General features: G+C 38.3%; 1 protein-coding gene across 5 annotated transcripts in view; it reads right to left on the bottom strand.

Annotated features, from left to right (window-relative positions):
* LOC108695813 (protein Aster-B) overlaps positions 1-18,901 on the bottom strand; it is a 147,009-nt gene that overhangs the window by 96,453 nt on the left and 31,655 nt on the right. Inside the window, exon 2 of one of the 5 annotated variants that reach the window (XM_041569150.1) lies at positions 17,924-17,967. The exons of 2 other annotated variants lie outside the window; for them this stretch is intronic. In XM_041569150.1, the coding sequence (XP_041425084.1) occupies positions 17,924-17,940 (17 nt within the window). In that variant the 5' untranslated portion in view covers positions 17,941-17,967. Of the gene's footprint in view, positions 1-4,594; positions 4,676-4,839; positions 4,923-17,923; positions 17,968-18,901 lie in introns of those variants that run through there. 2 more of the 5 variants (XM_041569148.1, XM_041569151.1) reach the window with 2 other exon arrangements.

Here is an 18,901-nt window from a genome sequence, read left to right as displayed (position 1 = left end):
AATGCCACAGCGCACAAGGCACTGTGTAGTGCTGCGCCTGCCACAGCCATTATATATCTTAGAAAAGGTACAAAACCAGCTCCCTTAGCAGGTTTCTTTACTTATTAGCATGTCTAGCTAAACTTTTGAAAATTAGACCTATTTAGTGGAGCTTCATAAAGGTATGGTACAGCAATCAAGTACTGCAAAACTGCAAAACACATGTTTAATATGTGCTTAATATAATAATGTATAATATTATCTGCAATATATGCATCTCCACAGCAGTTGGAACAAATAATCAATAAGTTGCAGATAAACAGCACAGATGCCTAAATAGGATGAACATTCTAAAAAGAATTGTAAACTTGTGCCTGCATAGCTTTCTACACATTCTGTACATCCTATATTTTTTCACAATGTTTTTTACTGGGAAAGTTGACTGACATGCTTGTCATATGACATCATTACTGACAAGGTAGCTAAACTGTATACTGTTGTGCAAGCTCTGATATAGCTTAGGTTATATCTTGCTAGAGTTGTCACCTCTTCTTTTTAAAACATGACAAATAGCATGACTACTTATAACTAATTATCTAATTATCAATCAATTTACATGTTTAATACTAGGCTACCAAGAAAGCAGTGTAATCTGTATCATGCATCCTAATTAACTGGTAATTAGTCATGCCTCATGGCTTAAAAACAGGTTGTGCCCAGTTGTAAAAGAATGAGATTGCAACATGCAGTAAAGAAAGCTACACTGGGTCCAGCCATTATACCTAAGCCAGTGTTGCAAAGATTTGAAAGCAGTTACATGTAAGAGATATTATTGGAGTTAAATTGTTATAAGAGGAGCACACAATTTACAAAAGCCATACTCCATCGCATGAATACTGTTTTGTGTGCAAATTTGATTGATTTTGAGTACCAAATGACTTCAGGCTAATCTGTAGTAATACTACAGTTGATGTATGTATTTTGACATTATTTAACAAACATTTCACTGGTGTTAACATCCAATTCAGTTCAAATTGCCTTTTTATATTAAAAAAAAAATTGTTTGCGAATGAGACAATTGTAAATTTGTTGTGTAAGGATTTTCTTGATTAAACAACCATTTTAATGCAGATTAGAAAATAAATTGTCAAATTTGCTGCTTCTGTGAATTATATGACTTTCTGCATAAACAAACATTTTACTCCACTTAAATTAAAAAAATGCTCTACCTGGGTGGGGATTTACAAAAGTGGAGTATACTGAATTTGGATAAAAAAACATTATTGGAGTTCCAGATGTGGAGCTGCAGATTCACAAAATCCATTTTGAGAATGTGGCATTTTTGTACACTGTAGAGTTAAAATGTTGTTGAAGTTGTTTTTTGGCTGTATGAATAGAATTATTATTGGCAAGTTCAAAAAGATGGCCTAAAACTGGCAAAAAAAAAGTTTGAATTTGGAGTTATATCTTCTGGTGAAAACACATTTTACTTCAAATTTGTCTTAACTCCACTTTCCGCCATGTGGTAAGACTTTAACCCTGCAGATAGCATGGTTCCATAATATCCAGTGTTTACCCTAAGGATTCTATAGAAAATGCATGCACAGAACTGCTGTATTCAAATCTACACAGGAAACGGCCAGCTGTACTACATTAGGTAGGGAAGTGTTAGCAGAAACACACATTTAGGGGCCCATTCATTAAGTTCGAGTGAAGGAATAGAAGAAAAAAAACTTTGAATTTCGAAGTGTTTTTTTGGCTACTTCGACCTTCGACTTCAACTTTGAATCGAACGATTCAAACTAAAAATCGTTTGACTATTCGATAGTCGAAGTACTGTCTCTTTAAGAAAAAACTTCGACCCCCTAGTTCGCCACCTAAAAGCTACCGAACTCAATGTTAACCTATGGGGAAGGTCCCCATAGGCTTGCCTAACTTTTTTTGGTCGAAGGATAATCCTTCGATCATTGGATTAAAATCCTTCAAATCGTTCGATTCAAAGGATTTAATCGTTCGATAGAATGATTATTCCTTCGATCGTTCGATCTAAGTATTTGGGTAAAATCCTTCAACTTCAATATTCGAAGTCGAAGGATTTTCATTCCCCAGTCGAATATCGAGGGTTAATTAACCCTCGATATTCGACCCTTGATGAATTTGCCCCTTAGTGTCGGACTGGGACACCAGGGGCCCACCCAAAAACCTTTGACCAGGGGCCCACCAATTAATCATAGACCAGGGGTCCACCCTCAGTACTATTATTCTTCTTCTTCTCACTCAACCTCTATTCTCCTAGTCTCTTTCTTTTACATACTATAATCTATTATTCCATCTATTTAGCCTCTTTGTTCTCATAGAATTTGGGAATAGCTATGAAATATGCCAAATTTCTAGCAGCATGAGGGCCCACTGACACCTTGGCCCACCGGGACTTTTCCTGGTATCCCGGTGGGCCATTCCGACACTGCGCACATCCAGTAATACAGAGCTTACAGCACACTATGCACAATGAATCTTCCTTTAAAAGGATATTATTTGGAGGCTACACAAGTTAGACAACTGAACTGTAAGTATAAACCCTTGTGATTTTTAAAATGCATGATTTTGAAACGGTATTTAGGTTTTAGTTGAAGGGATGCTTTTAGAAAATCACTAATGAATAGCTACACACATTTTCTAATAGCTGCATTTTTAATCTATCTTTCTGTGGTTGTAAAAAAAAAAAAATGATTTTGCTATGGGGTCTTCTATTTGCTGCTATTTTGGGTTATTTATTAATTACATTTAATAAGAAGACTCCATGATATGCTTTCCAAACCTTTTCTTGTGTTGTTCAGTGCATGCTTTCAGGTTTTCAAAATGAAGACACTGCTCAAAATGAGGGCAGATTAAAAAGATACCTTGTTGAGTGGGACTGACTGACAGCATTTGTGGGACCACACAATTTGAAAGGTTTGGCTATCCCTATACCTTTAAAAAACAAACTAGAAGTGTGTATTATAGATATCAACATTTGCCTTTAAAAAGGAAACATCATGAAAAATTCATTGTGGAGGGCTGTTGAAAGCTAGCCTGTCAGACATTAGGCTTATTTCTTAAGTTTCCTGCTTTAAAGAGGATTGTAGAAATGTTTTTATTTAAATGATTTCAACTTCTGCTTGCCAAACAAGTCCTATATAAAGTATGCTACCATAAAATATTGCTGTTTGAGGAATATATATCTCATATGGTAAAAAAAATATTTTGTGGCGAATTTTGAAAACGTGTCATGTAGTTTTGCATCAGTCTTAAATAATGTGCAGGTTATCTGGCTTAATAAAACTGCTGGGAGCTGTAGTTTCCAAAATGGTAAGTGAGGGTGAAATAAGCTTCCATGGTATATGTAATATAACAATTATCTAGGGGGGTAAGCAATTTTTCTTTATGCAGAGAACTGTTAGTAAATGAAGTCCAGAAAACAAGAGATAGAAAAAGGCTATTAATAATAAAGGACTGGGGAAAAAGGAAGCAGGATAAATGAAAGAGGATTAAAGGCTCTAACTACAGATGGCATCCTCAACATGTCCTCAGTCTCTTACTTCTTGCCACACTCCCTGTCTCAACTCCCATTATTATATGCACTAAAAATGGTACCAATGTATCCAGTTAAATTTCATGCAAATCAGCATTCTGATTTTTAATATCCAGTTAAATTTCATGCAAGTCAACATTCTGATTTTTAAATAACAATTAGCTTAGTCACTGGACCATGCTGCTTATAAATATTTCTGCAGAATTGGACGAAGAGTCTAAGCTGCAGTGATTGTAAACAGTTTGTAAGGGGGTCACAAATGGAACTGAAAGTGTCTAAACAGGCAGTTGAAAACAGCTCCTTTATAAATGATGTTGAATATAGAACTTGCTATTGCAGGAACACAGGTACTGTCGCCAGATGCAGAAAGAAAGATAGATGCCCTGCATTGCCATCATACATATAGCTCATCTGAACGTAGGACATCCCCTCTGCCCCCAAAAAAAGAATAGGAACCGTAGCTTCAGATACCAAGTGTTCAATTTCATTCTACTTTCTCCCTGTTCTATGATAGCTACCATTTGAATACAATTTAGAGCAAGGTCAAATATAAGTATAAGAAAAAAAAGAAAAACGAGCAAGGATTACTGCTGGTAATTTAACTTACTGTAACTTTGCTAATATTTGCAATATCCTTAATCCATTAATGACACAGAGAGCACTGTTGGCATGCTCTTTTCATAGTTAAATGTGGTACCTAATGAATACGAGGATTACAAAAAAAGTATGTTCATAATTTTTTTTCTGTAAAAAAGCAAACTGGTTCTAAAAAGAATAAATGATGCAGCCTACAGACCTGATAGTAGCAAAGCTTGGATGCATAAATACATTTTCAAACTCAGCACTTTTACCAATAAATAAGAGCATCTGCAATGGAGAACTGAAGATGTTTAATAGTTTTTAACACTAGCAAACATTAATGAAGCAATGGATTAAAAAGAGAGATGTATAAAACATGAGGAGGTGAAAATGACAGTCAAGACTGAGATGCATGCACTTATCGGCACTGCAAAACTAGAAACAGATAAACAGAGGATGATAAACCTGCATGCCATCCTGTGTGCATCCCAGCATCAAGGTACAGTGCGTCTCTTCAGTCCATGGATAACCTCCTGACAGCTGCAGTCTGGCAGCGGATGTTCCCAGTAAGTGCTGCAGAGAAAACGAGCAAGCAGAAGCCAACTTCCCAGAGCCCATATCCAAACCAGTGGGAAGTACTATGGCTGGGATGAAGGGATTAGGTATTAGCAGGGCAATGGGTGGAAGGGATTGTTGATTTCTCTGCTTACCAGACAAGCCTGAACCCTTTCATTAGTGCAGAGATGCTATTCCAGTAGGCACATCACTACCTGCCCACTCAAAACTGTGTCTGGTCCAGGACATGCTGGAAAAGGATATGATGATCATCAAGCCTGATTTTTGCAATAATGTGTTCAATAGTTGTTTTTTTTCTTATTTTTTGTAACATTCCCCCTTTTCCTCTCTCTCCCAACAGCTCTGCTGAATACAGTTCCTCTGCTGACAATGTGAGCTGAGCATGTGCAGAATGGAGGGGGTAGTGGGAAGCAATGCTAGAATTGGCATTCTTACTAGACATGCTGCCTCATAGTGGGAGGGATAGAAAGGGAAGCGATCTGCAAAGTAAGGGACAAGAAAATCACAAGTTCCTAAGGGACACTGCAATACTCCGTATTTAGAATATGTTGTAAAAGGGACAGACATAACAATTCCTTTTTAATTTTCCATATTAGCACATATAAAGCACATACTTTCATACATCCCATACCCCCTAACCACTACTTACTGCAGCAATTATTAATACTGTTACAGATTTACTTGGTGATGTTGAAAATTGCTTATTGCCCCGCACATATGCCGATTTCTTATTATGCTGTTTCACATTGCTAGTTTGTTTAACTCTTTCTAAGATGCTGCTCTGACAGGGCCTAGAGAACAATGTGCTTTTACAAGGTTATATAATGCAAGACATAAGTATTTGTGTACTCTACATTAGAATTGATGGAACTGTGTGCACCTTGCTAAAGAGATAATGCCTTGCTCACTGTACAATAGGAAGGTATGCCCATCATGCTCCAAAGGAAAGCTTTCTCACTAGCCGGCTTGCAGACAGTGCTGCAGAGAAGGGCTTGCACTCTATACCACATCAGGAACAGCATGCTCCATTACTAAACTTGGGCATGTGAGGATAATATTTCCTCCGGTCATGTATGAAAAAAAGCCCCACTAAGCTAGTTGCTGTTGTGTTAAGGAGCTTTAGGACCCTTCTGGGCCTGAGATAATGTGGGTAGTTATATTTTGCTAAAGGCTGATGGGGAGCACAAATCACTGACTTTCTCTGAAGCTGTATAAATGCCACGTTTTTTTAACCCTCTCTTGCACCATGGTGGTGGTTATGTGATCAAGCATGTGTTTACATTTTACAAATGCTTGTTGTCTTCAGTCTATCTTCTCTGAATGTATTCCTATACACACATGCCACTGTGTATATTATATCTATTTTTTTAATCTGTACCTAGCTTCTTTGATTATACATTTCCAGATTATACATTTGAAAAATACAATATTGTACATGCAGCAGGTAAAGTGCTAGAGGGGTCTTAAACCAAGCTGAACATAGTGGGGAGAGGCTATAATGGCATGCTTTTAGGAAATTGTTAACAGCCTTATGTTTGTATTTAAAAATAGTAGAGTCATTTTAAGTTTATGAAATGAGCTATATACCCGTTTACCCTAAACAGTCAGCTGCATTATTAGCTTTGTTATACCTGTGTCTGTATTGCCAGCTACTAGTGCCTGCGGTTCTGTGTATAAAAATACAAATATACACATCTGGCCATCTGTTCCCTGTGTCAGATGCCTAAGAGCAGCCAATCAGCTCTTCTTAATCTATGTCAGGTGACCTTGCTCATCCGTCACTCTGAGTGAACATCACATTCCTAACATCTTTGATCTGCTTGCATCATAGTATATACTAAAGTACTGTTGACATAGTGTTATTGTGTGAACTATACCAAAGTTGAACTGTATAAAAACAAGCAATTGTCTTTCCTTATAAAGGACAGCTAACAAAAACCCTTCACAAAAAATACTCTTCTTGCTGTTGAAAATCGATATGACACCAGTTTTACACCTTAAAACAACATTTTATTTCAGGTTATTAGCAGCCAAAGGTGACATTAGGTAGACTGCATACGAAGCAATATGTCACCTTATCAGATTCACTGTTCAGCTGGGCCCTTAGGCAAAGCTGAGTCATATTAACCACTTAGGCAATGCAGCTTATTAGAAAATGCCAAGTGCCTGCAATAATATTTCTTTTAACTTTTTCTTTATCCATTCAGCATTATAGTCCCTGGGAATCACTGAAGCATATTCTGTTATTGTAGCAGATGCACCTTAATGCAAAAAGCATTATAAAACAGTCACCTTCTGAGCTAGAACAAGGTTAAGTATGGGACTTTGACATAAGTATAGGACTACTGATATAATCTACAGCCTGAGAACTGTCCCTATAACCATGCACAAGATACATGATCATACATCATACCCAAAAACCACATATGAATTAGAAAAGAACATTATTTTTGATAAACATTTCTTTTGTTTCCAGGATTTGGCCAGACTGCAAATGTCACTGTCATACTCATTATTGCTTATTACAATGTGAACTACGTCCACTATATATTGTGGCAGTGGTGCACTTTGCTCATACATATTAATCTTTATATCACTCAATGGCTGTGTATGGTGGATATGCCACAGTATTCTCTAACAGTAAAGTGAAGCAGAAAATGAGCTGCACAGTGAATGATTTCCAGAAAGCTGGTCTGCAACTCCAGTTTCTGTAATAGAGGCTATACTATACCAATGCAACAAAATATATTTAGGGAAAACTGAAGACTGTGTACATATGGGATAAGTGAATAGACAGCAACTAATGTAAAACAAGCTACTTAGGGTGATTATCTAAAACATTAAGAACGGATCTGATAGCTAATACAGTAAGTGTTTATTGCAATTAAGATTCTAAAAAAGGGATAAATTAAAGGAGTTGTAAACAGAGTTATGAGAGATACAGAATCTGTGGAGGGGTGACTGTTAGCATATATATTGTTCCTACAAAAAGTGTAGCGTAGAAACCTCTCACTGTTCCCTGCATGTATATGAAAGAAGCAGTGATGACATTAGCAGATAGAAAGTGTCACATTACTCTGAGTTAGCAAAACAAGCCCTGTTTTTGTTGAGATCAGCAGAGCGTTAATAAGGTCTGGCCTCTGTAAAATAATCACACCACCACCAATCCCTGCACTAAAGAGCTTTCCACATTACAGTAACATCTCCTTCCAGATACTCATTCATTCATGCGCATATAAGCAGTCATTAATAAAAGAGGCATGGGACGTCAAATAGATTTTGAAGTGTTGAAACAAGTTAGGCAAAACAAAGTGAAACAATTAAAATATAGAACCTAAAATCATGTAAATATTGTCACAACTTAGCACAGTGTCGGACTGGCACAGCGGGGTACCAGGAAAAGTCCCGGTGGGCCCAGGTGTCAGTGGGCCCTCATGCTGCTTAACATTTAGCCTATTAGCCTACATGGCCATTCCCTATTTCTATGAGAACAAAGAGGCCAAATAGATGGAATAATAGATCATAGTATGTAAAGAAAAGAGACTAGGAGAATAGAGGGGTGAGGAGAGGAAGAATAAGAGAGAGTGGGCCCCCGGTCTAAGGTTTTTGGGTGGGCCCCTGGTGTCCCAGTCCGACACTGACTTAGCATTGTAAAACAGTTACACTTGTAAAAATAAAAAATGTGTCTGTGTGGCCATTTGTGTATCAGCCATGTAATTTGCAGTTTCCTATGTTAATGTATTTTTGAAGTGCATCTCTTCAGGTGCCTATTAACACACAATCTTTCTCTGTACTGTTTGTTCTCTTTTATGGAAAAATAAAAATGATAAGTTACAAAAAAACAAGCTGTGAGCTGCAGTAAGCTGGTTATTTACTAAAACTCAAATTTTTCTGGTTGGGCTTTTTGGGTCAACGACTTTTTTTTATTATATCTTGATGCTGCAAAAAAATCAGAATCCAAAAATCTGCCATCTCAATCCTGTTGAGGTCATGAATAAGTCAATGGCAGATGTACCTATCCAAATGTGAAGATATCGTGGTTTGCGCTGGGTTTAGCCCAATAATCTGAAAAATTCAGGGTTTTCCAGCAAGAAAAAATCTAGTGATTGAGAAAAAAAAAAAGTCAGAAAAAAATTTAGTTTAGGAGTTTGGTCAAGCTTTTATTTATTAAAATAACGAGATTTCAGTAAATAACCTCCTTAATCTATGCTTTTCGTAACACTACTTGTAAATCATACTGGTATGATTTCTACTGCTTTACGTAAAGGTTATACATTTGTATGTTATTATGTTTGCCATGCTATAGCTCAGGAGTGCCCATACTTACTAACAAGAGGTCTACTTTTAGCGATGTTGTCCCATTATGATCTACATCCATAAAAACATTGTTAGCATTCTGTTCCATGGAAATTTAACCTAAATATTATATTGATTTATGAGACAATTTATATTGCTATATTTAACCACTATTTCTTATGCAACCTTAACCTAATAAATATCTGAATGAAAATCATGAATATGAGGGTGATTTAGCAAGTTGTTTGTTGGCATTGTTTTGAGATCTACTGATCACCAGCTAAAGGTCTACTGGTAGATCCCGATTCACCTTTTGGGCACACCTGCTATAGCTTCTACTGATAGCAGCTATTTGATTCCATTGATTTGACTGATGTTTCATCACCTCTAAAAACTGCAGCTCTCATTTTTACCCAGAACATGCACTAAATAAAAAACAGAAAAACTGCAATGATTAGTATTTAATAAAGAAACTGAGGAACAGGGCCGGATTTACATGGCGGGTGCCCCTTGGCTCACTGCAGTTCGTCACCCGTGCCCCCCTTTATTCATGAAAATTTTCATAATCCGGACAGGAGCAATGTGGATTGGGCTTGGGAAATTTACAAAATTATTGTATCTTTTGCGCATCCCCAGTGTTTTTGAACCAATGTGGGTGTGGTTGAGTAGCATGCCACCCCCTAAAATCCTTTCCACAAATCTGGGCCTGCTGAAGAAACAGGGAAACTTAGAAACAGGGACCAAGTGCATTATTTTGCCATCTCACCTTCTCTCATCACCTCTTTCTTACCTATCTTTTAAGCTTATTTATCAATTCCCATTGACTAGGAACTACATATTGGTTGAACACACAAATGGTAAAAACAGAATGCATGTATATGGAATTACAGAGTGAATACATAAAAGGAAAAAAATACCTCCTTTTGACATGAGGTCATTCAGTTTGTCTATTGTGAGGTGAAGACTCTGGGACTTGAAGTGCCCCTGCTTTCTGAAGTCTCTGCACCACCCCTTATAAAAAGCAGAGGGACTACAAGTTCCAGAATCCTTCACTCCACAAGGTGAGGGAGGAGTTGCCTGATGATGACTGATTTATAAGGATCATCATGGATTCCTTTCAATCTGTGAAATCAGGTAAAAATATATATAAAAATATATTTTGTAAGTACATTTAATGTGTATGCGCCTTTTCTACATAAGCCCAACTCAAAATGGATGGTATTTTTACCCTTTTACCCTTTAAACATGAGCACAGGAGCATCACAGGAGGCATCAGAGTAGGTCTACAGTTTTTCTAGGGTTAAATAAGAAAGTTGTGTAAATGTCACTTCCTCTTTGGCAAGAAGGATCTGAAAATGCAAGAAGACTGGATTTCAGGACCCAGGCTAGCATGTGTAAAAGCGCACTGCTGCAGAGAACAACACTAAGACCAGGGAGCATGGGAAGTCAGGGGGTCAATATATCAGCAGTAAGCCAGTTGGGGTTACAGAAGTTATTATAGGGCAAACTGAGACAACTGAAGTGAATTTACATATACATATGAGCTAACAGTAAAAGATGTGGAGAAAAGGTGAAGTAATATTAGAAGATGAACAGAATCTGTGAGGAAAAGATATATGAAATAATATTAGAGTACCTGCGTGGAAATAAAATGTATGAAAAATAAAATTTCTCTGGGTATCTTAGCATCTAAATGTAAATAAGAGGGAGGTGAAAAACATTATCATTGCCAGCATTGTATTTACCCTTCACATTATATATACAAACATGTATAAAAAAAATTTCCTTTCAACACGCTTTTAACTTTTACATGTAAGTAACCATGGCTGTTGCCTTAACAGCATAAATAAGTTGCATATTAAATAATAAATGTGCAACACATTTTGCATAAAATGATGCTAATGATATTGTTCTCTGAAGATGTTAATAACCCAGGCCATAAGTGAGGAAAACATGCACCATTTTAGTCTGGTAAACTACAAATTTTCCACCTGATTTGGGAAGTTATTGCAACCCCTTAGGTGCTTTCACAATTGTCCAACTTATAGAAATTGTCCTATTGACTGATGCCCTGGTACGTTCATGGAATACATAGTACAGTGAGGTTGGCTTCTCTCCTGTTCTTTCACTGGATAGTGGCTCATCCACACTAAAGTAACTTTGGGGTGCTCTTTTAACACACTTTTAACATAATATTACACCATAGTACAGCCCAGCTACCACTCTGTGTTCAATTCCCTGACCCTCTCTTCACCTGTCCCAATGGCGTTGTGTCTGACGTTGTGACTGGCAATAATGTCTTTTTGCACCCATCCACTGATGTTTGCTTCTATAAAACAAAAAACTCTCCCTACTGCATAGGGCATGTAATAACCCCAGATTTTTACTGCCTGCAAGGTATACCTAGACACCACAACTACTGTATTTGTGCCTGAACCTCAGCCCTGTCCCCTCAGATGCAGATTGTTAGCTGCCAGCTCTGCAGTCATGCATAGTTGTCGTTCAGCTTGGCTGGTCAGAGTGGCCTCTAGATTCTGTAGAGCAGGGCTGTCCATTGGAAGCCTGTAGGCCAGATATGGCCCTCCAAAGGATTTTTATGGCCTCCCAGTCTGCTTTGAGGCTTCATAGACCTTACTGTCATCATCATTTTAATTCAATACGGCTGTCCAAAATTCTGTATAACATATAAACAGCCCACTACATGTAATAAGTTGGATAGCACTACTGTAGAGGAAGACTCCTACAGGAATGTTTTATCATCTGTCTTCTAAATTTCTCTTGCTATAGCTCCATCCACAACCACATGAGCATCAGCTTGTAATACACCTGCCCTTAACACCCAGTAAGGCCAAGCATAGCTCTCCATCACAACCACTAAAGATTGTTATTATATTAAAAATGCACAGCTAACAATCACTTAAAAGGGCTCTGTCGTGAGTTTTATGGTATAGTTGTATTACTATATTATACTGTGTACATTGCAAGTAATTCATTGTACCATTAAACATTTGTTCTTGAACCAATACATGTATTTTATTAGCTGTAATATTGCTGTGTAGGCAGCCATTTCAGGTCATTGTGCCTGTTCATGTGCTTTAAGAAAGGTCCAGCACTTCACCATGGAATTGCTTTCAAGCTATTGTTTCTCCTTCTCAGTGCTGTTCTCACATCTACCACTAGGTAAGGCATGGGAGCATATTTCGCAATGTAGGTGCCAGGGAGCGGTTATCTGGTTACCTTCTCAAAGTTCTTTTTGGAAGGCTGCTGGGGAAAAGGGAGGAGTTACATCATTCCAACTTGCAGCGTAGCAGTAAAGTGTAACTGATGTTTATCAGAGCACAAGTCACATGGCTAAGGGCACCTGGTAAACTAACTACAGGATTCTACTGGAGGAGTGCAATCAACTAATATATTTTGTAAAAAAAAACAAAAAACATGTTTCCCCATGACAGAATCTCTTTAAGTTTAATTTGTACAACTTTCTTACTTCTGGGGCTGTTCCACCTAACATGTCCCATTATTTTCCTGTCTCCCAGGGTTGTGTATTTCACAGTATTATACATGCTTGCCTAATACTAGGTAATACTATCACTTACTTTCCTGTCTTTATTTGACCATATTACACAAGTTTGTGGCTTTTCTTTTGGATAATATTCTTCTGACCAAAGAGGAAGTGACAGTTACATCTCTCCCGATATAACCTCCTGAACAGAATTATTTTTTATAAAACATCTGTGAGACTTAATATAATGTCCTGTGATTAACCTATAAGCAATGGAATTGACATAGCTATTGGCTATGTTTCTAATATAGTTAGCCAAAAATGTATTGTATAATGGCTGGAGTAAATTGATGTCTAACATAATAACCAGAACCCAACTTCCTGCTTTTCAACTCTCTAACTCTGAGTTAGTCAGCGACTTTAATGGGGGCCACATAGGACAAAACTGTTCAGTGAGTTTGCAATTGATCCTTAGCATGCAGCTCAGATTCAAAAGCTATGAATTTCAACATTTTGTATTTTGACAGTGTTTTGGGTGGGATACTAAAATAAAACTGTTACTTATTTGTCACACTCGTAGACTAGCATATTTAATAACACAGATCAATTTACCTAATTTATTAATTATTCCTCCAAAAATCTTTCATTCAAGTGAGCAAGAGAATGACATATTCATCACTGGTCTTGAGCAAATTTGCATTTGGAATGACACTGTCTGTCTTCAATGAACTAAACTTATTTGGGTAATCCTTCTGTTCTTTGAGTCCTGTGGAGGTCCTGCCTCTGCCTTAGAAGTCCCTGTTACCTAAAATCTATACTGTAGTAAGATAATAGTTACATAGACAAAACTCATTTATTATTATCCAGAATACTCAGGACCATAGCTTATACCTTATGTCTACTAAAAAATAATTTTAAAATGAGTTAAATGCATTAGGATTGTTTTGCTTGCAATAAAGATTAGTTATACCCTAGTTGAAATCAAATACCAGAGAAAAAAATATTTTTAAAAAATATTAATTATTTGCTTTAAAGAGAAGGAAAACCCCTGGGCGCAAAAACCCTCCCCCCTCCCCTGTGTTGCTCCCCCTCCCTCCTCCCCCCCTGGCCTACCTGTCCCGCTGGGCAAATGCCCCTAACTTGTTACTTACCCCTCTGCGCAGGTCCAGTCCACGGAGTTCACAGACGCCATCTTCTCCCAAGCGATCATCTTCCTGCTTTGACTAGCGTTTTTGTCGCATGCGCAGTAGGAGCATTTTGCCAGTACGGATCTACTGCGCATGCGCCAAAAGTTACGAAGTTTTCCAAGACTTTCGTGACTTTTGGCACATGCGCAGTAGATCCGTACCGGCGAAATGCTCCTACTGCGCATGCGCCAAAAATGCCGGTCAAAGCAGGAAGAAGATCGCTTGGGAGAAGATGGTGTCTGTGAACTCCGTGGACTGGACCTGCGCAGAGGGGTAAGTAACAAGTTAGGGGCATTTGCCCAGCGGGACAGGTAGGCCAGGGGGGAGGAAGAGCAACACAGGGGAGGGGGGAGGGTTTTTGCACCCAGGGGGTTTCCTTCTCCTTTAAAAGTGAGTCTATGGGAGATGGCATTCCCATAATTCTGGGCTTTCTGGATAACAAGTTTCTGGATAATGGATCCCATCAGAATTACTAAAGATCTCAGTGACTTTTCTTCATTTAGAAAAAAAAGCTGAACAAACAGCCCAATAGTAACTGAACAACACTTTGCCAAGAAAGGTAAGCTATCCTTATAAACAAAATTGCAGATGGTGTAGCAAAGATACAGGATGTGATAACAACAATGTAGCCGCACTGACCAGATGAAAGGGCAATGGTAATGTCAAAGAAGGAAACACAGTCCCTTAAATTTGTTGTACAAAATTGTATGTATTTTCCTATACAAAGCAGAATGTAGATTACATTATACCAGATACTGTGAAATTTGCTGGGTGAATGAGATCAGCAAGGATGCGGGAAGAAAAGCATGCTGGGTGAATAGCATGCTCTGCTGTTAAGAAACTGGAAAAGTAGCACAAGCAGAAAGGAAGGAAACAATAGTACATGACTGCAATTCTCAAAATTGAGGGTTTCAAAATTAATTTATAAAAGTATTGTCTTAGTAGTAGTAAGTAAGCATTCTGGAAATGCTTTACTAAGTAAGCATACTGTAGCCACTTTGTTACATATAATAAACCTTAAAGGAATTGTTCAGTATAAAAATAAAAACTGGGTAAGCTATGCAAAATAAAACATGGTTTTAATATAGTTAGTTAGCCAAAAATGTAATATATAAAGGCTGGAATGACTGGATGTCTATCATAATAGCCAGAACACTCCCTTGGTTTCCACTGATTGGTTACCAGGCAGTAACCAATCAGTGAATGGAGGGGGGGCACATGGGTCATAATGGTTGCTTTTGAATCTGAGCTGAATGCTGGGGATCAATTGCAAACTCACTGAAAAGTTATGTTCCATGTGGCCCCCCTTAAAGTTGCTTACTAACCCAGTGTTAGAGAGCTGAAAAACAAAAAGTTGTGTTCTGTTGTGTTATGTTAAGACATCCAGTCACTCCAGCCTTTATAGATTCCGGCTAACTATTTTAGAAACATTTTTTATTGTGCACATACTATCTATTTACCCAGTTTTTATTTTAACACTGAACTGTTCTTTTAAATGTCGCGAGAGGGAGATTTCTGAAGCTGTAAAGAACAGTGTTATTCTAAGGTCAGTGATAATATTAACTGGAATGCACTGAATAAATAATTGCTGATCTTAGCCCCCCAGGAATATAACTAGTACCAGGGATAGTACACCTTTAATGAAGGTGATACCAGCCCAGGGCCTGAGGTTAGAGAAAGGGCACATGTACATCCACAAATACAGTGAGCACTTCAAAAGCAATCTCCATTTTTTTCCCACAATGCAGCATTTTTTCCTAGACTTGTGGTATAATTGTAGTCGCATGGGGGAGATGCCATTGGCACATTGCAACCAATTCGTCAAAACAAATGCATTTTCATGTGCGCTTTAGTGCACCAAATATTTTCTTTCTGGCAGGTGAAATTTCTGTTGTTCAACATGTTAGTGACATGTGCACTCAGGGCCGCCATAAGAAATCATGGGGCCCCATACAACAAAATTTTCAGGGCCCCCTGGGCCCCCGTCACCCCATCCCAGATTCTGCCTACTCCACACAACAGTTAAAAGACCATGCAGACATCAGTGCTAAAAAAGTAACCCCCCCAAAACACAAGTTATAAAAAGCTATTGATGGTTAGGGCCCCCTTATAAGTTAAAAAAAACTGTGGTGCCAGGGCCCCCCTTAAAAGTTTTTTAAAAAATTGGTGGTCAGGGCCCCCCCTACAAGTTAAAAAAAAATTGGTGACCAGGGCCCCCCTATAAGTTAAAAAAAAAACATTGGCGCCAAGGCCCCCCTTACAAGTTAAAAACAAATTGGGGCCCCAAAGATACATTGGTGGCCAGGGGATTAAAAAAAATAAAAAACACAAATTGGTGTTCAGTAGAATTGAACTCATGGCTTCAGGACTTCAACTGTGCCTTCTTCAATTTTGGCTGTTTTCTTGACTTTGGGTCTTTTTGACGCTTCGGGAATTCGGCTTTGGCTATTTTCGTGGCTTCGGGACTTTTCGCCACTATGGGAGTTCGGCTTTGGCTGTTTTTGTGTCCTTTCGCCACTTCGGCTTTTCGGCACTTCCGCATTTCGGCTGTTTGGGACTTTAGAAACGTCCACACGGCTTTGGCATTGTCAAGGGGGGCCCATTATCACGATTGCCCTTGTGGACGTACATGAGCTCTTATATTCTCTGGGGGTGCCTAAAAAAATAACCCCCCCCCCCCTCCCAGAGTATAGCACTTGTCCTTTATGGAATATATGATAAAAAATTGCATATATTCAGTTTAGAAATCATATTTTATTTGATCGCATCGTTAACTGGACAAATTTGTAGACACATAGGGGTATATTTACCAAAAAGTGAAGTTAGAGACTGGCACAGTCCTCTAGAGTGAAATTCCAACACTCTCCACCCATTTATATGGGATTATGAAAGGCTTTTTTTTTTTAAAGGATTAAAAGGTGCACCATTCTTGAGTGCATTGTGCCATTTGCACCTTAGTTAACACATTGTTACTTGATTGAGGAATCCTTGATTGTTCCTTGAGCTTGCAGAATGGTATGCTGGTAAGGGACATTAGTCGTAATGCCCAAACTAAACATGCTTTAAACAATCAATACCTTTTAAATGAAAGGGTACATCATGCACAGAATAACACTGGAAACTTTGTTTATTAACACTAGGCGTCAAATTTATTAAAGGAGTTCGCAGTCGCCATCTTCTCCCACGCGCGTCTTCTTCCTGCTCTGACCAGTGTCTTCTGGCGCATGCGCAGTAGGAACAGGTACCGGTACAGCTCTATTGCGCATGCGCCGAATGTCACGAAGTTTTCCGATTTCACTTCGTGACATTCGGCGCATGCGCAATAGAGCTGTACCGGTACCTGTTCCTACTGCGCATGCGCCAGAAGACGCCGGTCAGAGCAGGAAGAAGACGCGCGTGGGAGAAGATGGCGACTGCGAACTCCGTGGACAGGACCTGCGCAGAGGGGTGAGTAACAAGTTAGGGGCATTTGCCCAGGGGGACAGGTAGGCCAGGGGGAGGAGGGAGGGGGGGCAACACAGGGGAGGGGGGGAGGGGTTTTGCACCCTGGGGCTTTCCTTCTCCTTTAAGGGTAGAAGTGAATTCAAGGGAATTTTCGAAATAAAAAAATTCAAAGTAATTTTTTGGATACTTCGACCATCGAATAGGATACTACGACTTCGACTTCAAATTCGATTCAAAGTAAAATCGTTCGAATATTCGACCATTCGATAATCTAAATTCTGTCTCTTTGAAAAAACTTCGACTTCAATACTTCGCCAAATTAAACCTGCCGAAGTGCTATGTTAGTCTATGGGGACCTTCTATAGCATTTTTCTAAGTTTTTGGAAGTCTAAGTAAAATCTGCCCCTAGAACACTACTAATTTCAATGCTGGCATTTATGTATTTAATAACATTGTTGTACCACCCAAGGCTGACCCTGATGATAGCACAATTACAGAGAAAAATGGCTTGTATGCAATGTATTAGACATAAATTGAAAGTTTAAAAAAAGTTATCAAAGGGATCTACAACAGAACCCACCACTTATCCAGGGAGAAAAATAGGAATTGTCCTTTGTGTCCAACCAGTGATTGATTTGCATTTATGTTTTAACAGTATGGGGTGATAATAATGAAACTAGTTTGTGGTACACAAGCAAATGGATTTGCAGTCTTTTGTCTTGCATACAGGATTCATTCAGAGGAAGAAATCACTTACGCACAAGGAGCTGAGCAGCATTTCCATCCTACCTTTGCTGTAACCACATCTGTTCCCTCCATGGTATGCACTCGGCCTATCCGCAAACAACCATTTAAGAGAGAGTTGTGTCAGGTGTGAAAAGGATGTTGAACCAAATAAAAATGTAGAGCTTATGTGCGTCTTTGTATAAACCAGTGGTGGCTACCCTCTGGCAACCCAGCTGCTACTTGCCATTATTTTTGGTAAAAGGTGCCTGAAGTTGCCATAGGTTATCCATGGTTGGTAAAGGTTCTTCTACATGCCACATGCAACACACTCAATATTCAAGAGCTGTTTGAATAGCTGTTTGATAAACATTTACATATAAATAGAAAATAGGAACAAGCCTACATTAAGGAAAGCACTAGGAAATATAAAACTACATTGTAGATGCTTGATCTATAATTATAACTGTTAGAGCATGTGTCTTTGTTTAATGCAGTATTATTAACTATTTAAAGAAGGAATAATTATAGGTTGTATTTTACTGTATTTAGATTTTTTAGAGTTTTTTTTTAGATCTTTTATTAGGCTAAAATGTAGGATATACATATATATATATATATATATATATATATATAGATATATCAGAACAACTTTTGTCTGATGAGATATGTGTTTTCCTTCACCAACATGGAATTCTAGTCGTAAATGGATTGTCTATTGCACTTGTTACCTGGCCACAGTTTATAACCTATTAAACACTTCCTGGAATGGGTATTATACTGTATGTTTCACTATAACTTGCTTGGGTAGACTGATACAAAAATGCCAGAAATTAAATATTAATGTATGTTATAGCTCAGGCACTTCTATGTCTCTGTAATTTTTTAATGCAGTGTTCATTTTGGTATGATAAGCCACCGAGAGGTGGTGATATTTAATGAAAGGTGATAGCAGAAAAAAGTTACAGCATACGCTTCTGCCTATAACAGTAACTTTTAGCTTTGGGAGTAACACTATGCTACTTTACTCCCACAATGTTTTGT

The sequence above is a fragment of the Xenopus laevis genome, chromosome 7L, assembly GCF_017654675.1.
Source record: "Xenopus laevis strain J_2021 chromosome 7L, Xenopus_laevis_v10.1, whole genome shotgun sequence".
Taxonomy (NCBI): Eukaryota; Metazoa; Chordata; class Amphibia; order Anura; family Pipidae; genus Xenopus; species Xenopus laevis.
The sequence above is the reverse complement of the archived record's forward strand: the minus strand, read 5'-3'. Positions and strand labels throughout refer to the sequence as shown.